Source organism: Mastigoproctus giganteus, chromosome 8 (genome assembly GCF_048544385.1).
Source record: "Mastigoproctus giganteus isolate SK-2022 chromosome 8, ASM4854438v1, whole genome shotgun sequence".
Lineage (NCBI taxonomy): Eukaryota > Metazoa > Arthropoda > Arachnida > Uropygi > Thelyphonidae > Mastigoproctus > Mastigoproctus giganteus.
Window position 1 is genome coordinate 39,951,450 of NC_143582.1, and position 22,215 is coordinate 39,973,664.

At 37.3% G+C, this 22,215-nt stretch overlaps 1 protein-coding gene across 1 annotated transcript in view; it reads left to right on the forward strand.

Moving 5' to 3' along the window:
• The first annotated feature begins 348 nt into the window (after positions 1 to 348).
• The window catches only part of c12.2 (von Willebrand factor A domain-containing protein c12.2), a 574,487-nt gene continuing 552,620 nt past the window's right edge, over positions 349 to 22,215 (forward strand). Inside the window, exons 1-2 of the mRNA XM_090380213.1 lie at positions 349 to 534; positions 16,129 to 16,287. Of these exons, the coding sequence (XP_090236339.1) occupies positions 16,176 to 16,287 (112 nt within the window). The 5' untranslated portion in view covers positions 349 to 534; positions 16,129 to 16,175. The remainder of the gene's footprint in view (positions 535 to 16,128; positions 16,288 to 22,215) is intronic.

The window sequence follows — 22,215 nt, forward strand, 5'->3', positions numbered from 1 at the left end:
ATTGAAACATCATATCTATTATCAGAAATTGGTTCATGGTGTACCAACAGGGATACAGGCTGTAATTAAGGTCCGAGGTGGGCTAACATATTCTTAAATATTGTTTCAATAAAAGGGTCTTTAAAACATGCAGGTCTAGTTAGTTTTAGAAACACAACATGTATGTATATTCTGATATATAATTTGCTTGTGTCTCTCTGTGATGCTCTTTGAACTTGTTTAGTTCAGACTAAACAAGCTTTTGACCTGATTCCTTTTATTTAGCAGTAAAGTTGAAATAAAAAAAAAAAATTAAAAAAATTTTCTGACTGATTTTCAAAATTTCTGTAATTTTATTTTTAGAAAATAGAAAATGCCAGGAGAAACTGCATCTCAAAGACATCGCTGAAAAGCTCAAGAACGAAATTGGTGAGGATTCATGAAGGGAGCCAAGGGAGAGGTTTTGTAATTCATCGATATTAATATTTAACTGTTCTCAGAAACAGTTTTGACCAAATATTCGCCACAGATAATCTTGAAGGGAGCCGAGAGAAGGTTTTATAATTACTTCGATATTAATCTTTATTTCTTCTCAGAAACAGTTTTGGCAAAATATTTGCCACTGGTATTCTAGTATAAAATATGTTTAAAAATTATCAGAGAATGAATTAGTTTCAGAATACTGCAACTTTTCTTAAAATGATGCTATTTTGATGTTAACTGGCGCTTTTTTTTTTTTTGTTAAAATGATGCTATTTTGATGTTAACTGGTGCTTTTTTTTTTTTTTTTGTTAAAATGATGCTATTAGAAATACATTTTGAAAGGAAATGCTTTTTGTTGTATGAAATAATTTATAAACTTTAGTTAATTGAGACACTTAACCCAAGGAAATTGATCACAGAATGCACCTATTACTGTTTCATTTTCTGCACCAAAAAATAAAACAGTAATTAGCATTAGCAAAGGCACATGATGCAAGAAAGCAAGCTTATATAGCATCAGCCAAAAAAAAAAACCCAAAAAACCCCTTATTTCACCTATCCACTCACTCCAAATGTTTGTCAAGTTCTACTTTGAATCTATTTAAGCTATCAACTTCTACAACAACAGATGGAAGTTTGTTCCAGCAATCAACCACCTGCTGGCTAAAGGCAAACTTCCTCACATCTATCCTACAACTGTCTTTCCTCAATTTGAATTTATGCCCTCTCAGGCATTTATTCTGAGCAAGAGGAAGAATCCCATCAGCATTGAGCATGCTCAAACCATTCAAGACTTTATACACCTCAATCAGATCACCTCGCAGGTGCCTAGTCTCCAGACACTGTAATTTGCAAAACTTAAGCCTTTCTTTGTAAGAGCAACCCTTTGTTCCATTCACTAATCTTGTTGCCCTTCTCTGTACTCGTTCCAACAGCTCTACATCCTTCTTAAAATGAGGCCTCCAGACCTGTAGACAGTACTTAAGGTGTGATCTGACCATTGCCTTATACATGGGGATAATCACCTCCTTATCCCTGCTAGAAAAATTCCTGTATATCATTGACAAGACACCATGAGCTACTCTTGCAGACTGTTTGCACTGCTAAGAAAACTTCATATCTGCCTGCACAATTACCCCCAGGTCCTTTTCATTCTCTACCACTGTGAGTGTGGTACCACAGAGTTGATACGTTACTCTGGGATTACTGCTTCCATATGTAGTACTTTACATTTGTCAATGTTAAACTTCATTTGCCACCTCTTAGCCCATCTGCTCAACTTTTCTAGATCCTGTTGCTGCAGTGTACTATCATTAGTGTCATTAACAACCCTGCCAATCTTTGTATCGTCTGCAAACTTGGACATTAAGCCTGACATACAATCATCGATATCATTTATAAATACAGAAAACAACAATGGACACAATTGAAGCCTGAAGGACTCCACTAATAACATTAGTACACGAAGAGCAGTGTCCATTGATTACCACTCTCTGTCTTCTCCCACTCAACCATCCCTTTATCCATAGCAGCAATTTGCCTCCAATGCCACACTGTTCCAATTTGTGCAGCAGTCTTCCATGTGCAACAGTATCAAAGGCTTTTCTAAGATCCAGATATATGATATCAAAGTTATTCAGTTATTCTTTTTGAAACCTTTCTTTGTGACTACATCATAGTATCCAATCAAATTAGTCAGACAAGACTTCCCCTTAACAAACCCATTCTGTGTCCGAGGTATAACTGAAGTCATGTCTAGATGATTCTGCAATGCTTCTTTAACCAGTACCTCCATTAATTTCCCTGGAACAGAAGTTAAACTAACAGGTCTGCAATTACCCGTGTCTCCCTTTGATCCTCCTTTGTGGATTGGGGTCACATTTGCACATCTCCAATCCATGGGTACCTCCACCGAGTCCAGGGAAACTGTCATAATTATGGCTAAGGGTTTGCTTACTTCCTTTGCCATCTCCTTTAATATAACTGGATAGATTCCATCCCTCCCGGGTACCTTTCTTGTGTTTATCTTCAACAATTTTTGCTCCACTTTACTCTCAGTTATTACAAGATTATTTAGCTTACTGCCAGAGTTGAATACACCTCTGGCATTCTCTTCCCTGAATAACTCCTCATGTGTGAATGTCGATACAAAATATTCGTTGTTTGTTAGCTACCTGAGCAGGATCATCAACAGTTGAACCATTGATATCAAGTGGACCAATCTAATTCATCCCCTTCCTTCTAGAGTTTACATAAGTAAAGAACTCTTTGCTGTTTTTCTTTGCATCCTTTGCCAAAGATTTCTCGTAATCTGCCTTAGCCTGCCTAACCTTTTTTGTAACTTGGTTATAGACCAGCTTATATCTATCATAGGCTTCTGTGTCACATGTTAATTTATGTGTATCCCATGCATTTTTCTTCTCTGTCACATGTCTAATTAGTTCATCTGACATCCATTTAGGCCTAAATCTTGAACAATATTTCTTTGTTAGTATGAAAAGCCTAATAGCTTCGAAGATTAATTCTTTGAATGCTTCCCATTTTGAATTTGCTGTTTGTAACATCATCAGTTGGTCCCACTGTATAGAATTTAAATACTGTCTCAGACCTCCGTAGTCACCTTTACGAAAGCACAAACCCTTACCTTTACCCTTCATGGTAGTTACTTCTTTGAGTAAATCCCACTTCAGCACACTGTGATCACTGATACCTAGTGGTTCCTTTATCTGCAGATTCTTTATGCATGAAGAATCATTACTGATAAACAGATCAAGAGTATTACTCCCTCTAGTTGCCTCCCGAATAGCTGCATGGTGTGCCAGGTATCCTACCCCCCCACACACACAGTAATTTAATTGTTTATTGAAATAAACAGATGAATGAGTTTTTTTGTTTTTTTTAGGTGGATGAAGCTCATCAGAAGAAATGGGTACAAAGTTATTTTGCTTTGTTTATGTCAGATTTAGATTCACTATTCAAGCAATCCATCTTCTCTATATTCCTGTCAGGGTCACTGTGAAGTAATACATCATATTAGTATTAGTATTAGTAACGGCCGTATGGTGCAAGAAAGCCTATGGCTTATGCTGCACCAGCCAAAAAAAAAAAAAAAAAATCCGAACAAAACAATGATAAAAACAAAAATTAAATAAATAAATAATAATAATTAATAAATAAATAAAAATAATAAAATGAAATTAAAAATTAAATAAAAAGGAAATTAATCCTATCATCCTATGCACTTCCCTTACCCGAAAGTACTATCCAGATGACCTTTGAATTTCCCCAAACTGTCGGCCTCTACCACCCATGAAGGCAACTTATTCCAGTAATTTATAACTCGCTGGCTAAAATAAAACTTCCTGCAGTCCAATCTAAACATTTCCCCGCGTAACTTGAATTTATGTCCCCTAGTTCTAGCATCATTTATAATCTTGAAAATTTTGTCCTCATTCAGTTTACTGATGCCTCTCAGAGCCTTAAACACCTCAATCAAATCTCCTCTAAGGTGTCTAGTTTCCAAACTCTGCAACCCACATATTCGAAGTCTTTCTTCATAAGGACGCCCTTTTGCCGATCTCACCAGGCGAGTTACCCTTCTTTGCACCCTTTCAAGAAGCTCGATGTCTTTCTTTAGGTGCGGTCTCCATACTTGAACACAGTATTCCAAGTGTGGTCTAACATAGGCCTTATATAATGGGATTATCACGTCCCTATCTCTACTTGCAAAAGTTCGATAGATCGTCGATAGGACACCATGGGCCTTCCTTGCAACCTGTTTACAATGCTCAGAGAATTTCATGTCTGACCGTATCGTAACACCCAAGTCCCTTTCCTCCAGTACTGGGTTTAGTTGAACTCCACCAAGTGAATAAGTTATTTTGGGATTACTGTTTCCCAGGTGTAATACCTTACACTTTGTTGGATTAAAGCACAGCTGCCATTTTTCTGACCATTCTTGAAGTCTATCTAGGTCTCTCTGAAGACGCTCAGCTTGACAGTGATCATTAACTACTCTACCAATTTTAACATCATCTGCAAATTTAGACATCACGCCCTCTATCCCTTCATCAATGTCGTTTATGAAAATTATTCTTCCATTTCATTTGATTTAATATTGTATCTCTACCCACCTTTATGTCCTTGCCCATTTCTGACTTATTTGGAAAGGTCTGAGTTAAAAAAAAAAAAAAACTAAACTGAACTTATTTATACACAGTCACTAAGTTAAAAAAGTTCACAATTATTTTGGTAATGAATGTAACTGCTAAATATTGTTAACCATATTTAGCAGTTACATTCAAATATGTGCATTACTGCATTCTCTTCTTGATCACTTAACTATGTCAAGCCTCTGTAGGAAATCAGCAGAAACTCCTCAAAGCCCCACTCAATCCAGGCAGTGGCATGGATTGGATTCTTTTTTGCGAGTCCAGTCATGGAACTTCAGTACAAACTATTTGGGCCTCTCAGCCTGCACAGCCCTCAAATGAACCTGTGAACATGAGGTATTACAGACATAATGCACATCACATTACATCTATCACCATATCAACTAGAGCCTTATGATTAAAGTAGTCAATGCACCAGGAAGCTTTCAGAAATACATCCTCTAACAACTTTAATAATCCCTATTACTTTTCTTATCCCATATTTATTTTGCAATTTCATATTATTTATTTACATTGAGTATTTTCACATTTTATTGGTAATAATACTTATTTGGGTTAATGCCCCATGATATCTGTAGAACTCATGTTAAAGTCACTATAGTGAAATTTCTATCCAAGTATGAAAATTCATTTACATAATTTTATACATCTGGTGGTGCCATAAGCTAATTCTTGAACCTGTCAGCAGTCACAAAAAGAATTATGGGGTTTACTTTGATCCTGTGCATGTGCATTTGAAAAATCAGCAAAAAATAATTTAAAGTTGTTTACTTTTTGATATCACCTTCATTTTCAGTCTTTTCTGAGCACAACTGTGAAAAATTAATTTTTTCCATTAAAAACATATTTTTAATTTTCGAAATTAAAAGGCCCTTTACATCTGTTGGTGGGTGAAATGCAAATCAAAAAAACCTGGATACTTAAACAAATGCATGCAGCTGGATGCTAGCCTGTCAATAAGGGTGGAAACGCACTTTTATCACATCACGTGAATCTCGTCATAAAAGTAGTACTCTGTGGTCCCTGTTTAATGCAAACTGTGAAGTCGGTCGGAAAAGAAACGTCGTCACTGTAACGTAGGGTGGCCAGATTAAAAATTTTATCTCGAGGTACTCATGCTTATGTTTGGGGTATTCATTCCTCATTTAGGGGTACTCACATTATATCTTAAGAAAACCGAACAATTTTAATAACAAGCATTTTATTTTGAGGTCTTTTGTCTCAATATTTCTACAAAATTAATAGATATTGATATTGGGAATTTTAAATAAAAAATAGTTTGTTGCCTGAGCCTTAAAACATTACAACGGAATAAAAAAGAAGTCAAGTAGAATGTAAAAGATTACAAAGTAGGCATAATATGAATATTCTACAACCCTCTTTGTAAATTGGATAGAATGTCGTATTTGATTCTCTAATTAAGGTTGCATTTCAACAACAACTTTATCGTCAGTTAATTCTTTCTTCCTATATAATCATCTCAACAGGGTGTTTTATGATTTCTGCTTTTTTCAAATGTTAAAAAAGGGGTATCTTGGAAATTTTATTATACTTCCAAAAGGGGTATGTCTGGCAACCTGTAATGTTGTATATGTGTCATTCTCTTTGAGGAAAAATTAAGCGAAATGAATTTCCACAGTTCATCCTCCTCTTCAGATTTTGAATTAGATTTAGAAAATGCATGCGCTTTTCTCATAGCCGAGAAAACAAAAGAGTACGCAATGGATACACAACATCGACTGGAAGAGAACAAAAAAAGGCGAATTCCATCATTTACTGCAGGACTTAGAAGAAGATGAAAATCATTTCACAATGTACTTACAGATGAATAAAGAAGAATTTAATTTCCTATATAATCCAATTAAGGATGACATTCAAGGGCAAAATACGCAATTTCGAAATTCAATCAGCGCTAAGGAAAAATTAATTATATGTTAAAGGAAAGTTAAAATATTGCAAGTTTAATTTTGAACAAGGACTTATTCTGTCAAAATACGAAACAAAAATTTTTAATGAAATTTAATTACAACAAAAAACTACTTCTCAACCCTAAAAATTGAACTTGTAAGAAATTGTTATGAGTTGTGCAAATTGAAATGGTCGACTTGTTCGTCCTCTCAATTTGTAGTTCTGTTGGTTTATTTTCCTACTTTTGCCATTTTTGAGTGTCCCTGTGACATTTGCGGTGAGTATGCTGAATAGCCGGTCGAAGTGGAGGGTGTTTTGGAATAGGCACAGGAGCAACGTCCTTGATGTTATTGTTATGTTTTCGGATATTCTTACTTGTGTGCTCAAAACAGATTAGTTACTTCTAATTTAATTTTCCGTTAGCATTTCCTCCATTTTCCTCTTGTCATGCCTAACGAAATTTCTGTTCGAACAGAAAAATCTGACTTCCTGACAATGTCATTCGGCCTTGAAGCCTGACGAATCTTGTGAATACAGCCAATCACAACACTGCATCTCTGAGCAATAAAATAACGCACCCCCACATTTGACACTAGATATGTATACGAGTGAAGTCTCGTGAAGTGATAATAGTGTGTTTCCGCCCTAAGAGAAGTGCTGCTGCATGAAACATGAAGCACGTCAGTAGTTTGATTCCAAATGATACTTCAATGTTGCAAAGCCAGTTAGTTACAGATTTGGTGGTAAGTGCATGCCAATAAAGCCAGCTTGTATCAGTAATTGTACATGATAGTTATTATTCAACATGTGCATATAAATAATTAGGCTTAGTGTAATTCCTGAATTTTTTCTAATTGTATGATAATTAACAAAGATTTCTCAAATTTTCAGTGAAGAAACAAAGAAAATATTTTCAAAAACATCTATTAGGTAGTGATGGGTATAATTGAGAATGACAATAAGAATAACTGGTTATGTTATGAGCAATAAGCAAAATAATCAATTATAGGAAATATAATTGAAATAATCAGTTATGGCATTTTCATAATTAATTATATGCAAATTATGTTTATAATGGATTAATTGATTATGAAAATAATCAAACTGTCTTGATATGTTGAGAGAGAGAGAGAGAGAGAGAGAGAAAGAAAGAAAGAAGCAAGCAAATGAATGAATGAATGAACAAATGGACTGAACCATTGCCCAAGTGGGAACAGCACTTTATCTTTAGTTTTGATAACACTGGATCGAATCCCATCACTCTCGTTTCTTTGTTTTTCTTCATCTTCAGTTTTAAACCATTTTGATTTTGTAATCAACCGATATAATCAATTATGAAAATGCTTTAATTGATTACTTCAGTTATGTACACTTCTAATTCTCTAATTTGCATATAATCGATTATTTTGATTATTTAAAATAATCAATCGAGTATCATGTTATTTGATTATGCCCATCACTACTGTTAGGAGTTTCAGCTTTGTGGATGGAGTAGATTGAGCATGAATTGTTGTCTGGGGCCTCATTAACCCTGCACGAAAAGCTCAGGGTTAAAAAATGTTAATTTAACAATTAAAATATGCACGGTATGTGAAATTTTCCATATGATTTGCTAGTTTTTAGAAGTGCCCTTCATCCCTTTGCCATTTTCAGTACTAAAATATATATAGTTAGGTTATGTTTTTAAATTCTTTCTTAATACAGGATTCAGTGAGAGCTGGGGTGGGTATCTGACAAATGTATTTAGGATCAATGGGAACACTAAACTTTGTCAGATAAATAACCCTTCCCCACCAAAGTTTGGTCAGAAGATCCAGAAATGTAACCAAATTATATATTTTGGTGTTAAAAGTGCATGGGGAGACAGGTTTTACCTGAAAGTGTCTCAGTAAACTAATATTTATAAATAATTGAATATAGTAATAGTGTTCATCTTTCAAATATGTATATAGAGTAAACATTGTATTATTTGTTAGTTTTAAATTAAAATGAATATAGGAATTTATTTCAGGTCATTTTAGAGTGAGATATTCGAGCTACATAAAAATTGTGGTTGTCATACAGTTTGTACAAGGTATTCGGCTATGCATAGCTATAATGAAAGCAAACAAAGTTTGTATAAAATGACATCATTATACAACACAAGATGTATAACGATGCCATTTTATTTAAAAAATTGTCAATAAACAAATTGTCCCACATCACTTGTAGATTCTGTTGAACAGTTCCTTGCTTAAAATTTGAATAAATTTAAGTTTCTTCCTTGAATTTATTAAAATTATCCACTTCCACAACAACAGATGGAAGCTTGTTCCAATAATCAACCACCCACTGGCTGAATGCAAATTCCCACACTCCACAACCATTCCCCAATTTAAATTTATGTCCTGTCATGTGAACAGTCTAAGCAACAGGAAGAAACCTATCATCATTGAGGCTTTCTCTATCCATTCAAAGACTTAATCACCTCATAGGCATAGTCTACAGATGCTGTACTTTGCAGAAACTTGAAGCCTTTCTTGGTAAGACTACCCTTTTGTTCCCTTCACCAATCTCATTGCCTTTCCCTGCACCCATTGCAGCAGATCTACATCCTTTCTGAAATGAAGCTTTCAGACTTGTATGCAATATTCAAGATGCCACTTAACCATTGCTGCGTACAATGAGATAATCACCTCCTTATCACTGCCAGCAAAGTTCCTGTATATCATTGACAAAATCCCATTATGCAGTAAAATATGAAGCTCTCTGAGCTTCATATTTTACTGCATAATTAATTACCACCAGTTTTTTTTTCTTTCATTTTCCAGTACCCTATATGTACTACCACAGAGTTATGTTAATCTAGGATTACTGCTGACTATATGCAGCATTTGTCAATGTTAAACTTGAACTGCCTTATATCAGCCCATCTGCCTAATTTTTCTAAATCTTGTTGCAGTAGCTCACCTTGATTACTCTCATTAACTACCCTGCCAACCTTTTGTATCACCTGCAAAGCAAACTTAGATATTAAACCTACTATATCTTCATTAGTATCATTAATAAATATAGAAAAAAACAATTGGCCCAGTACCGAACCTCTGTGGGACTCCACTAATAATATTAGTCAAAGAGGACTAATATTATTAGTGGAGCTTGCCCTTAATGCCACACTGCTCCAATTTGTACAGCATTCTTTTATGTGCAACAGTGTTAAAAACTTTCCTGAAATCTAAGTATATGATTTCAGGATATGATACCAGTATTATTTTTTGCAGCCAGTTACTTTGTTGCTGCATCATAATATCCAGTCAGATTGGTTGGACAAGGTTGCCACTCAACAAATCCACACTGTGATTGCAGCATAATTGCATTCTATCTTTTTTGGACCTGAATTATTTCTTTAATCATTGATTCCATCATTTTCCCATGGAACAGAAGTTAAGCTAACAGGTCTGTAATTACTCATGCCATCTTTTGATATTCTTTTGTAAATTGGGGATGCATTTGCACACCTTTAATCCATAGGGACTTCCCCCTGAATCTAAAGATTCTTTTATAATTATGGTTAAGGGTGTGCTAACCTCCTTGCTGTCCCCCTTAATATAATTGGAGAGATCCTATCTACCTTATGCACCTTCTTTATGTGTAGCTTCAACAATTTCTCTTTCACTTCCCTCTCAGTTAGTACAAAGTCATTTATCTCCCTGTTAGGAGTTTAATAAACTTCTGACTTCTCTTTCTCTAAAGAATTCCTCATGTATGAATATAGATACAAAATACCAGTTCAGTTTGTCAACAACATAAGCAGTATCACCAGCAGTTAAACTGTTGAAAACAAGTGGGCCAATCTGATTCAACCCCTTGTTTCTATTAGCATTAGTAGAGGCATATGATGCAAAAAAGCAAGCTTATGCAGCATCAGCCAAAAAAAAAAAAAACCCTCCCATTTTACACTTCCTTTTGTTCCAAATGCAGGTCCAGCTCAGCCTTAAATTTATTTAGGTTATCAACTTCCACAACAAAAGACAGAAGTCTGTTCCACCAATAAAATACCTGCTGGCTAAAGGCAAATTTCTGCACATCTATTCTACAACTGCCTTTCCTTAATTTGAATCTATGCACCCTCAGGTTCTTAATCTGAGCAGAGAAAGAATCCCATTAGCATTCAGCTTGCTCAACCCACTCGAGGCCTTATACACTTCAATGAGATCACCTCGCAGGTGTCTACTTTCCAGGCACTGCAATTTGCAAAACTTAAGCCTTTCTTGGTATGAGCACCAATTTGTTCCCCTTATCTGTCTTGTTGCCCTTCTTTGTACTCACTCTAGCAACTCTACATCCTTCCTAAAATGAGGCCTCTAGACCTGTACACAATACTCTAGTGTGGCCTCACCATTGCCTTGTACAATGGGATAATCACCTCCCTGTCCCTGCTAGCAAAATTCCTATATATCATTGACAAGACTCCATGACCTGCTCTGGCAGCCCATCTGCACTGCTCAGTGAACTTCCTATTTGACTGACTGCACAATTACCCCGAGGTCTTTTTCACTTTCCACTTCCCTGAGTGTAGCACTACAGAGTTGGTATGTTTCTCTTGGGTTATTGCTACCCATATGCAGTACTTTTCATTTGTCAATGTTAAACTTCTGTTGCCACTTCTCACTCCATTTGCCTTATTTAGATCCAGTTGGAGTAGCATACTGTCTTTACTGTTGTTAACAACCCTGCCAACCTTTGTACCATCTCCAAACTTGGACATTAATTCCGATATACCTTCATCAATATCATTGATAAATATGCAAAACAACAATGGGCCCATCACCGAACCCTGGGGAACTCCCAGTTCTCCCACTGCTTTTCGTGGACTAATAACATTAGTCCACGAAGAGCAGTGTTCATTGATTACCACTCTCTATCTTCTCCCACTCAACCATCCTTTTATCCATTGTAGCAACTTGCCCTTAATACCATACTGCTCGAATGTGTACAGTAGCCTTCCATTTGCAACAGTATCAAAAGCTTTCCTGAAATCCAAATATATGAAATCAAATTATTTTTGATATTCAGTTCCTTTGTGACCACATCATAGTATCCAATCAAATTGGTTAGACAAGACCTCCCTTTAACAAACCCATGCTGTGTCTTAACTATTACTGCAGTCTTGTCTAGATGATCCTGCAATGCTTCTTTAACCAGTGACTCCATTATTTTTCACTGAACACAAGTTAAACTAACAGATCTATAGTTACTTGTGTCACTTTTTGAACAACCTTTGTAAATTTTGTGCTACATTTGCACATCTCCAGTCCATGCGGACCTTCCCTGAGCCCAAGGAAGACCTGATGAATATGCCTAAGAGTTTCCTTACTTCCTTTGCTGCCTCTTTTAGTATAACTGGATAGATCCCATCCACCTCAGGTGCCTTCCTTTGTTTAACTTGAACAATTTATCCTCCACTTTGCTCTCAGTTATTACAAAATCACTTGGCTCCCTGTTAGAGTTTGATAAACTTCTGGCATTCCCCCTCATTGAATAACTCCTCATGTGTGAATGTAGATGCAAAATACTCATTCAGATTATCAGCTACCTGAGCATGATCATCAATAGTCAACCCATCTATGTTAAGTGGTCCAATCTGATTCATCCCTTTCCTTCTAGAGTTTACATAAGTAAAAAACTCTTTGCTGTTTTTCTTTACATCCTTTGCCAAAGATTTCTTGTAATCTGCCTTTGCTTGCCTAATGTCCTTTGTGACTTGATTACAGACATGCTTATATCTGCCATAGGCTTCTGTGTCACCTGATAATTTATATTCATCCCATACATTTTTCTTCTCTGCCATGAGCCTCATTAATTCATTGTACATCCATTTAGACCTGAACCTTGAATGGTATTTTTTAGTTGGAATGAAAAGCCTAGTCGCCTCCAAGATTAATATGTGGAAGGCTTTCCATTTAGAATTCAACATTGGTAACATCATTAGTTGATCCCACTGTACAGAATTTAAAAACTGGCTGAGACCACAAATTTAAACAGATACGTCAGTTGCTGAGGTAGGAGGCAGACACCTCCGAAAGCTTCAATAGTGTTTTTACCGCTTTTAAATTTATATTTTAATGCATTTTAACTTATTTTATTTTTGTTGTAAACTAGTTTTTTGTAAATAATCATATTTTTGGTAAATATTATTTTACAGTCTTTTGTATCATTTTATTTTATTTTATTTTACTATTAAATCAGTTTTAAACAGTTGGCGTATCTGTTTAAATCTGTGGTGTGAATAATCCAACCTTAGAGGCCTTATTGCAGATATGTCTGAGACCCCTGTAGTCACCTTTACGAAAGCAAAAGCCCTTCCCTTTAGCCTTGATGGTAGTTACATCTTTAAGTAATTTCCATATCAGTACATTGTGATCACTGTCACCCAGTGGTTCCTTTATCTGCAAATTCTTAATGCATGAATAATCATTGCTGATAATCAGATCAAGAGTATTACTACCTCTGGTTGCCTGTCGAACATGCTGCTGTAGAAAACAGTCATCCAGTAAATCCAAAAAAGTCTTGCCAGTGTGCGAGTGACCAAACCACAAGTTCCAGTCAATATATGGAAAGTTAAAATCCCCCATTATAGGACATTCTGATTTACTGGCCCACTCTATTTCTCTGCACAATTTCTCATTATGCTCATTAGATACATTAGGCCTATAACACACACCTACTCTCATTTTTCCTTTCCCAGTGCTTATGTCACATCAAACAGACTGAATATTGCATTGTCCACCAACATGAATTGGATGCACTTCCTTAGATTTTTAACTAACAGCATAACGCCTCCTCCCTTCCTGTCCTGTCTATCCTTTCTATACACATTATACTCCCCAAATTCCAATTCTGCTCTGCTGATATCTGTGTGACTCCACGTCTCTGATATTCCAACAATATCCGACTTTGATGTCTTGACTAGCACTTCAAGCTCATCAAATTTAAGTGCCTCCGTAGCCAGGTGGGAAGGAGCAGCAGTGTGTAGCACACGCTTCTTGATTAGACCGGGGTTCGAGCCCATCACCACCAATTACGGAGGATGCGGAAAGGTCAGGGAATGACCACCGCATGTTCCCGGAGCAATGTGGCCTTAGTTGCTGATGCTTCTAAAAACCAAATAACATGATCAAATTTATTAACTATACTCCTAGCATTGGTGTACATGGAAGTATACATTCATCTTTCTACCCTTGGTTACTCTAAAACACCCATGTATTTATTTGTTCCACTATGACTTCCAGGCACCTCCGTTTGTTGTTATTGTTGTTTGTTATTTGGTTTTTAGGAGCATTAGCAACTAAGGCCATATTGCTCCGGGATATGCGGTGGTCATTCCCTGACCTTTCTGCATCTTCCATATTTAGTGGTGATGGGCTCGAACCCTGGTTTAATCAAGAAGCGTGAGCTACGCACTGCTTCTCCTTCCCACCTGGCTATGGAGTTGCCTAGGAATGACCACCGTATATCCTGGAGCAATATGGCCTTAGTTGCTAATGCTCCTAAAAACCAAATAATTTACATTTTACATTTACTATGACTTCTGACAGGCCTGGAAATCTCGTTACCTATGCCTTCCATGCTGCTGCTCGTTCTAATACAAGCAGTGCAAGAATCACTTTTGCCTCTGCCTGTGGCCACTGTTAACCTTTTAGTCTTGTATCCACCTAACACTGCCTTGATAGTATCAGGAAATATTCTTGCACCCTTTCTATTTAAGTGTATCCTATCCCTGTAGAAGCAGTCTCTCCTGTCAACAAGCACAGACCAAGCTGAAAAAAATTCACCCCCTTGAGCCTTGCACAATCTCTTCAGGGCCGAATTGATCGATAAGGCTCTCGTCATATACTCCCTCCTATCGTGTGTGGGCAGAATTGCAGACACTTTCGCATTCAACCCTAACTCGCGACTTTTTTTCAATATTGACCTGTACTTATTGAGTAAATCTGCAGATCTCTTACTCTTAATGTCATTAGTTCTAACGTGTAGAACAATATCACCTTTTGTGCCCTTAAAAGATGATATCTGCTCTTCAATGTCATCAGCTTTTACCCCTGGAAGACTTACCCTGGTCCTGTTCCACCTATCCTTCTTGCATAGTATATTCCCCATTTCCCTGACCATAGAGTCACCAACCTATTGTTAATATAAGTAAAGAAGTCTTTGTGTTCTTTACCAGAGACTTCTCTTAATCTGCCTTAGCTTGCCTAACTTCCTATGTGACTTTATATCTATCTAAAATATCACCTGATAATTTATATGCATTCCATGCAATTTTCTTCTCTGCCGCAAGTCTCATCAGTTCATCTGACATCCATTTAGGTGTAAATCTTGAACAGTATTTGAATTGAGAAGTGTAGTAGCTTCTATGATTACTTAGAAGTTTTCAAGAAACATTTTGATACTGTTGCACATAAAAGACTGCTGTACAAATTGAAGTAGTGTGGCATTAAGGGTAAGGTACTGCTATGGATAATGGGATGGTTGGTTGAAGATAGAGTGGTTATCAATATACATTACTCTTCATGTACTAATGTTATTAGCGGAGTTCTAAGGGTCAGCTTCTGGTATCATTGTTGTTTTCTGTATTTATTAATATTTATGAAGGTATATCAGGCTATCAGCAAGGTGAAGCGTAGAAATGCAATATTTTTCACAGATTTTTTTTATGTCTATAATATTTCCCTACAAAATCCAGAAATTATGTGATTCATTTCCCAGGGATGCCAGATATTAGAGGTCATCTCTATTAATTAGTAGTTCCTTAAGGATCATTATTCTGTATCATGTTTATTGATGCAATTATGTATACATTTTATGAGACTTTAATTACTCAGAGTGTCCCTGAATGAAATGCAGTAAATTGGTGGGTGCGTTCTGTGCAAAAATGTTATATAAACATGGTTTTGAAATGCTTTGTCAACAAGGTGGAGCTGTTTGAAAATTTTTTCCACAACAATAGAATAGTAGAGCTTTGTTTCAAAAGTAATGTATGTAGCATGAACATATCTTGGGTTAAGCCTCTATAAGACATTGGTTGGGTAAGCTGCACTTGGTAGATTATCCAACCCTAACATTGAGCCATACCTGTGCCGAAGGCTTGTTATTGTTGGCCTTTGGACTGATTGGACAAGTCTATTTTACTTCAACCCAGAATGATAGCCTTCTTATCTTTAGTGCATTTGCCATTTGATTATTCTTTGGGCAGGAGGAAATCAGCATGTAAAAGTCCCATCTTAGTAATCAGTATTTTGCTGTATAAATTGCTTTATGTTGGTTGGGGCAGCAGATGCCCCAATGCCAACACTCTAAAGGAGTGCTGAATATAAGTAAGTAAAGATATATGATGTTAGTAAATTATTCTTGATGTCTGATTGTATTGTACTAAAATTTTCAAATGGCTCTAGTGTGTTAATGGAACATGGCCAGGCCCATATTTGTAACTTTTTTTTTTTTTTTTTCATTATTTTGGCCCATATTATGACTGCTTTATTTTTAAAGAGATACTTTTTAGTATTGTATTTTGTATTAAAGTGCTATTTTAATACTTTCATTTTAGGTATTTACTCAAGTTATTCTCTCAAGTAGATTATACTTTTCCTCAAGATGTATAAACGCAATTCTTGTTTGCAGAAGTCATTAAATATTTTCTTCAGAAGAGGGAAATTCCATATTTTTAAAAGAAATGTTCAGTGTAGTTGGCATTATAATTGTCATGGTATGTATTTTAACCAAAATGTGCATCCAATGTCTATAAGTTTATTATGTCTTGAAAATGACATAATACACTTATGATTTCATTCTTAATGAAATCACAAGAGCCCACATTATATAATGTCAGAAATAGAAATATGTATGCTCAGTTATGCACAGGTTCAGTAGCCTTAATGAAATATAATAAAACTTACATTTAATCTGTGGCCTGTCATATAGCAATTCTGTAAAAGGGTAATGTTTCAATAAGGGAAAACTGTTTTATTGCAAAATTCCCACTGTGCACTGTGTCTGGGGAGAGGATCACTGCTAACAACAAGGGAGCTGTACTGCTTAGGGTGGCACAAAAATATACATGGGGGGATGTTTTGATTTAGAGAAATGGGTGTGAAAATCATGTTATGCCTCTGGTCTAACATTCCAAGTATTCTTTGAAGTTAAAAAATAAGTAAATTTGGAAACTTTTAAAAATAACATAATTTTAGTATTTTCGAAACTGGATACTAGCCTATTATGTGAAATAGTTTCTGATAAAAATTTTACGTGGGTATGTTGACTGAGCATACCTGATAATGTCCCTGCCCACCTCTTATGATCCTGCTTCTTAGCAATCTAATTTCATTAATTCATAATAATCAGATGTTTTATTTTTTCTTTATTCGTCTTGTTAAAAATTTGTTATATACTGAAAGGACAGAAATCTTGGGGTTCCTGGAAAACGTGATGCTGTCACCCCTCTCGCTAGTTGACGAACCCACTGCTTGGGTTCGTCAAGTATATATGTACACTGCATCCACATAGACAGTAATTTGATGTCAGTATGGATAAATAAGAACTCTTTATTGCATATAATGTTGTGAGTTACATTGCATACAAATGTTGTGAGTTAACCAACTTGGAAAGAGGGATAATAGTGGGTGCCCGACTCACGGGTCACTCTATCTCTTCTTTGCACACTCTCTCTGTTCGACAGTATCAAGAGTGTATCTGTAATATGCCATTTCGGAATAACATCTCATCGTTGACAGAGAAAGGTGGTGGATGAATGTGGCCATAGATGTCTGTCTTGCATTGTTTCAGCCAACAGGAGAGCAAAGGCCGACCAGGCTAACCGAGTGGGTAAAGTACCTGCCCGGCAACCCAAAGGTCGCGGGTTCGATTCCCGCCTCGGGCTTGGATCAAAGTACTGCAAAAACCTTAGGAGGTGCAATATGGCCACAGAAGCCGATGCGCCAACAACTACCAAATCAAAAAAAAAAAAAAAAAAAGGAGAGCAAAGAGCGACAATGGCACAAATCAATGCGAGGAAGGTGCCAGAAACACCTCCACCAAGACCATCAGGCAATCATTAGCCATAATAGGTTTTGGGAACCGCTGACCCACCACAAATACAGGACCCTACACCCCAACTGGGTAAAAGAACATTGGCACTGGACCTTGGATGATTGGAGACAGGTATCCTGGTCTGATGAGTCCCATTTTCAGTTATTTTGAGCGGACGGGAGGGTGCATATCTGGGGGAAACCACACGAAGCTATGCACCAGTCATGTCAACAGGGAACTGTTCAGGCAGATGGACGGTTGGTAATGGTCTGGAGCATGTTCAAGAGTCACACGTTGGGACCTCTTGTATGCATCTCTGAATGGTCCAGGTTGTGTGTCCATCCTTGCAGATCATCTGCATCCCTTTATGGTCATTATGCATCCATAGAGCAACGGACTCTCCAGCAGGACAGCGTGCTTTCCCATAGAGCTGTGGCGACTAGAACACGAGTCAAAGAGCATTTCACAGATTTTATCACCATGAATGGCCTCCATGTTCACCGGACAATGAACTCTGTGGAGCCTCTTTGGGATGCTGTGGAAATGTCCATTCGAGCTTTCGATCCTCCATCCAGAAATGCCACGGAATTATGGACAGTGGTGCAGCAAGCATGAATGGAAATACCTGTAGAAAGCTTTTGTGAACTAGTGAACTCAATGCCTCGTCGTGTGATTGCCCTTATCCGGGCAAAAGGTGGGCCTACCCATTACTAGGTAGGTATCCCATGATTTCTGTTCACTCAGTGTAATTTTTCAGGTTTCCATCACCTCCTCTCCCTTTGGTCAAGAATATTATATTATATATAGCATTAGTTGAGGCATATGATGTAAGAAAGCAAGCAAGCTCATACAGCATCAGCCAAAAAAACCCTTCCCATTTCACCCATCCTGTCACTTCAACCATTCAAGGCCTTATACACCCCAATCAGTTCACCTCGCAGGTGCCTAGTCTCCAGAAGCTGAAACATGCGGAACTTGAGCCTTTGTAAATGCACACCTTTTTTTATTATTATTATTAGCCATATAGAGCAAGGAAGCCTGAGGCTTATGCTGCACTAGCCAAAAAAAAATTCCCCTGAGTTACCCTCTGTGAGAGAGAGAGAGAGAGAGAGAGAGAGAGAGAGAGAGAGAGAGAGAGAGAGAGAGAGAGAGAGAGAGAGAGAGAGAGAGAGAGTGAGTGAGTGAGTGAGTGTCAAGAATAGAAGGTATTCACCAAGAAAGAGAAGAATGATGATATCCAGCTCAGGACCCTGGGTGCGCCAAGCCCATACTCACCAGATGTGAGCCCCCGGGGTTGTTTGTTCCTCCTCACCTATCTTGTTGCCCTTCTCTGTACTTGTTTTATCAACTCTACATCCTTCCTATAATGAGGCCTCCAGACCTGTATGCAGTACTCAAAGTGTGGCCTGACTTTTTTTTTTTTTATATGAAAACCCTAAACATGAGAGGTATTAGAACTTATAGTACTTAGTACCGTGCTTGGGTTGGAGGTAGAGAAGACAAAAGAAGAATATTTGTTGACATTAGACTTGAACTTCTGTAGACTGTAATTTTCAGTAAATTTGTGTAAAAGAAGGTTGTTCAAGAAAATGGCAGTTGAATAAATAAACGAGGAGGATGACGACTTGGTTCTGTGAGTTTGAAGTTGGACAGTAAATGGATGTTGGGTGGTGGTGGCAGGTGTTCAGACTGTTTTGAAAGAGAGAGCGGGAATTATAGAAGACAATTCAGAAGAAAAGTGCCCATGGAAGTATCTGTAGAAAAGGCATGCTGCAGAAACAATACATGTATGAGACAGAGAGTGGAGAGATTCTGTTATTATTATTATTATTAGCCATATGGTGCAAGGAAGCCTGAGGCTTATACTGCACCAGCCAAAAAAAATTTGAGTACCGAGAGAGAGAAGTAGGAGGGAATCACCAAAAAAAAAAAAAGAATGGTGTGCACACACTGGGTGTGCCAAGCCCACACTCAACAGATGTGAGCCCCTGGGGTTTAGAGATGAGTCATAAATTAACCTAACTGCCCTCTTCTCAATGGAATCTAGAAGCCTGAGAGAGGTTTTGGATGCACTGCCCCAGATGTGGGAACAATATTCCATGCTAGGGCAGATTTGCGATTTGTACAGAGTAAACAGCTGTTTGGAAGAAAAGTAACGCCAAGAGCAAAAGAGAAAACCCAAGTTTTTTCGAAGCAGAGGAAGAAATATTTGTAATGTGCTTGTGCCAAGAAAGATTTGAAGTCAAGGCAATCCCCAAAAGAGATATGTCATCTTGCCTAGAAATCGGAGTGTGGCCAAAGATAAGCATAGGAGCAGAAGAATCCCTTTTTGCGAGATATAAGACAAGACTGAGTTTTAGAAGAATTGAAATCAACTAAGTTGTCTTTGCCCCACTGGAAAATATCTGGAGATCAGCATTTAAGGAATTGGTAGCAGATATTCGAGAAGTTGAAGCTGATTGAGCAGGACAAGGTTTCTCAAAATGGAAAGTGGAATGCAATATGCTATCATCAGCAAAACTATGGATAGGTTTTGTGGTCAATGGAAGAAGGTCATTAATATACAAGAGCAAAAGAATGTGAGAAAGAACTAAACCTTGGGGGACACCAGCATTAGTGGAGAAGTTAGAAGACAGAGAGCCATCTGCCATCACCCTCAGTGAGCAATCAGAGAAAAAAACTGGATAACCAATTGCAAAAAAACAGTTGGCAAACAATAATATGGAAGCTTGTTTAGAAGACCTTTATGCCAAACAGGATCAAAAACCTTTGATATGTCAAGAGCAACTGCTTGTGTTTCACCAAACTTTTCCATTGAATTTGCTTATAAATGGGGCACCTCCGTAGCCAGGTGGGCAGAGCAGCAGGGTGTGCACATGCTTCTTGATTAGACCCGAGTTCGAGCCTGTGACCACCAAATACGAAGTATGTGGAAAGGTCAGGGAATGACCACCGCATGTATTTGGAGCAATATGGCCTTAGTTGCTAATGCTCCTAAAAACCAAATAACAAACAAAAACAAAGAAGCTTATAAATAGGTAACATAAGCCAGAATATCACAGTTGATTGACACTGATGGAATCCATGCTGGCTATTGTTGATCAGATGGAAAGGTTTCTAAGTAGTTTAAGAGTTGGCTGTTAATTGATTTAAATATTACTTTAGCAAGAGTAGAAGTAATTGCAATTGGATGATAATTGGATGGTAGGGATTTGTCACCCTTTTTAGGAACTGGCAGAATATGAGCAAATTTCCAAGCAGAAGGAAAAACACCTGTGGAATAAGAAAGTGAAAAAAGGAGGCAAAGAACAGGAGTAAATTCAGGAGCACTGGTTTTGAGAAAAGTGGAGAAATACCATCAGGACCTGAAGCTTTCTTAGCATCAAGATTCATCAAAATCCTTCTGATATCCTTTTGACAGAAGGCCACAGGAGGCATTGAATGGAGCGTATTGGGAATGATGAAAGGTGGTTTACCAAGATCATTAATACATGAGTTGGAAGAAAAATGAGATGCTAGCAGGTCAGCTTTATCCTTAGCTGAAGTGACAATAGAACCATCTGGTTTTGACAGAGGGGAAGAAGAGATGGGCAAAAGTTGTGGACAATAGCTTTGGCAATAGACCAGAATGCTCAGCTAACATTAGGGCAAGTAGCAAGTTTTCTACTCTTAGCCTGTTCAAAATCTAAATAGGTTAGATTTTAGATCTTAAATAGGTTAGATCTTAATTTGGACTGATTGATAACTGCTTTACAATTGCTGCAAGCTGTGGTGTAGGCAGAAAATGAAACTGAAGAATTGGAAACAAGCCAATTACGATTTGGTACATTCTTCTCTCGAACAGCCTTAGCACATTTATTGGAAAACCAAGGTTTAGATAACGAATCAGATTGTAAAGTGGAGTGTGGAATAAAGGATTCCATTCCTACAAGAATAATTTCACTGACATGATCTGAGCAAATGTTGATATCAGAAGTTTTGAAACAGTAATCCCACCAAGGAAAAGAAGAAAAGAAATCTCGCATCTCATCCCATTTTGCATTCTTGTAATGCCAAACAACACAAGGTTGGGAATAGCCATGAGATAAAGGCTCCATTGGAGAAGAGACAATTGCCAAGTTGTGATTTGATGAGCCTAAAGGATCACTCCTTTCGACTGTGTTTAGAAGGATTGTTTGTGAGAAAAAGATCAGGCGTGTTGACTGTATGGTTAGGATTGTCCAGTATTTTGATAGGTAAAGGAACAATCTGTGTGAGGTCATTAGTAATTGTAAAACCTTCAGCATCTCAACCAGCTGGGTCTGTGTGACTTGAAAATGGAAGCCAGCTGGAGTTGTGAACATTAAAATCACCAAGGAAAATTATCTCACTGTTAGGAAAGTTGGATTGGAGGAAGTCAAAGAGCTTCAAGTGATTAATGGATTTGGAAAAATTGTAGAGACAACAGATGAATTTGACAGAATGAGGTGGAGAGAATTTTGAAGCCAGAGAAGAATGAAAAGAGGAGACTCCAAATTATCAAGTCTCTGACAGGGAATATCAGAAGAGACATATGCACAAGTACCACGTTTGAGACAAAAGGAATCATACAGCGAATAATTTTGGCAAC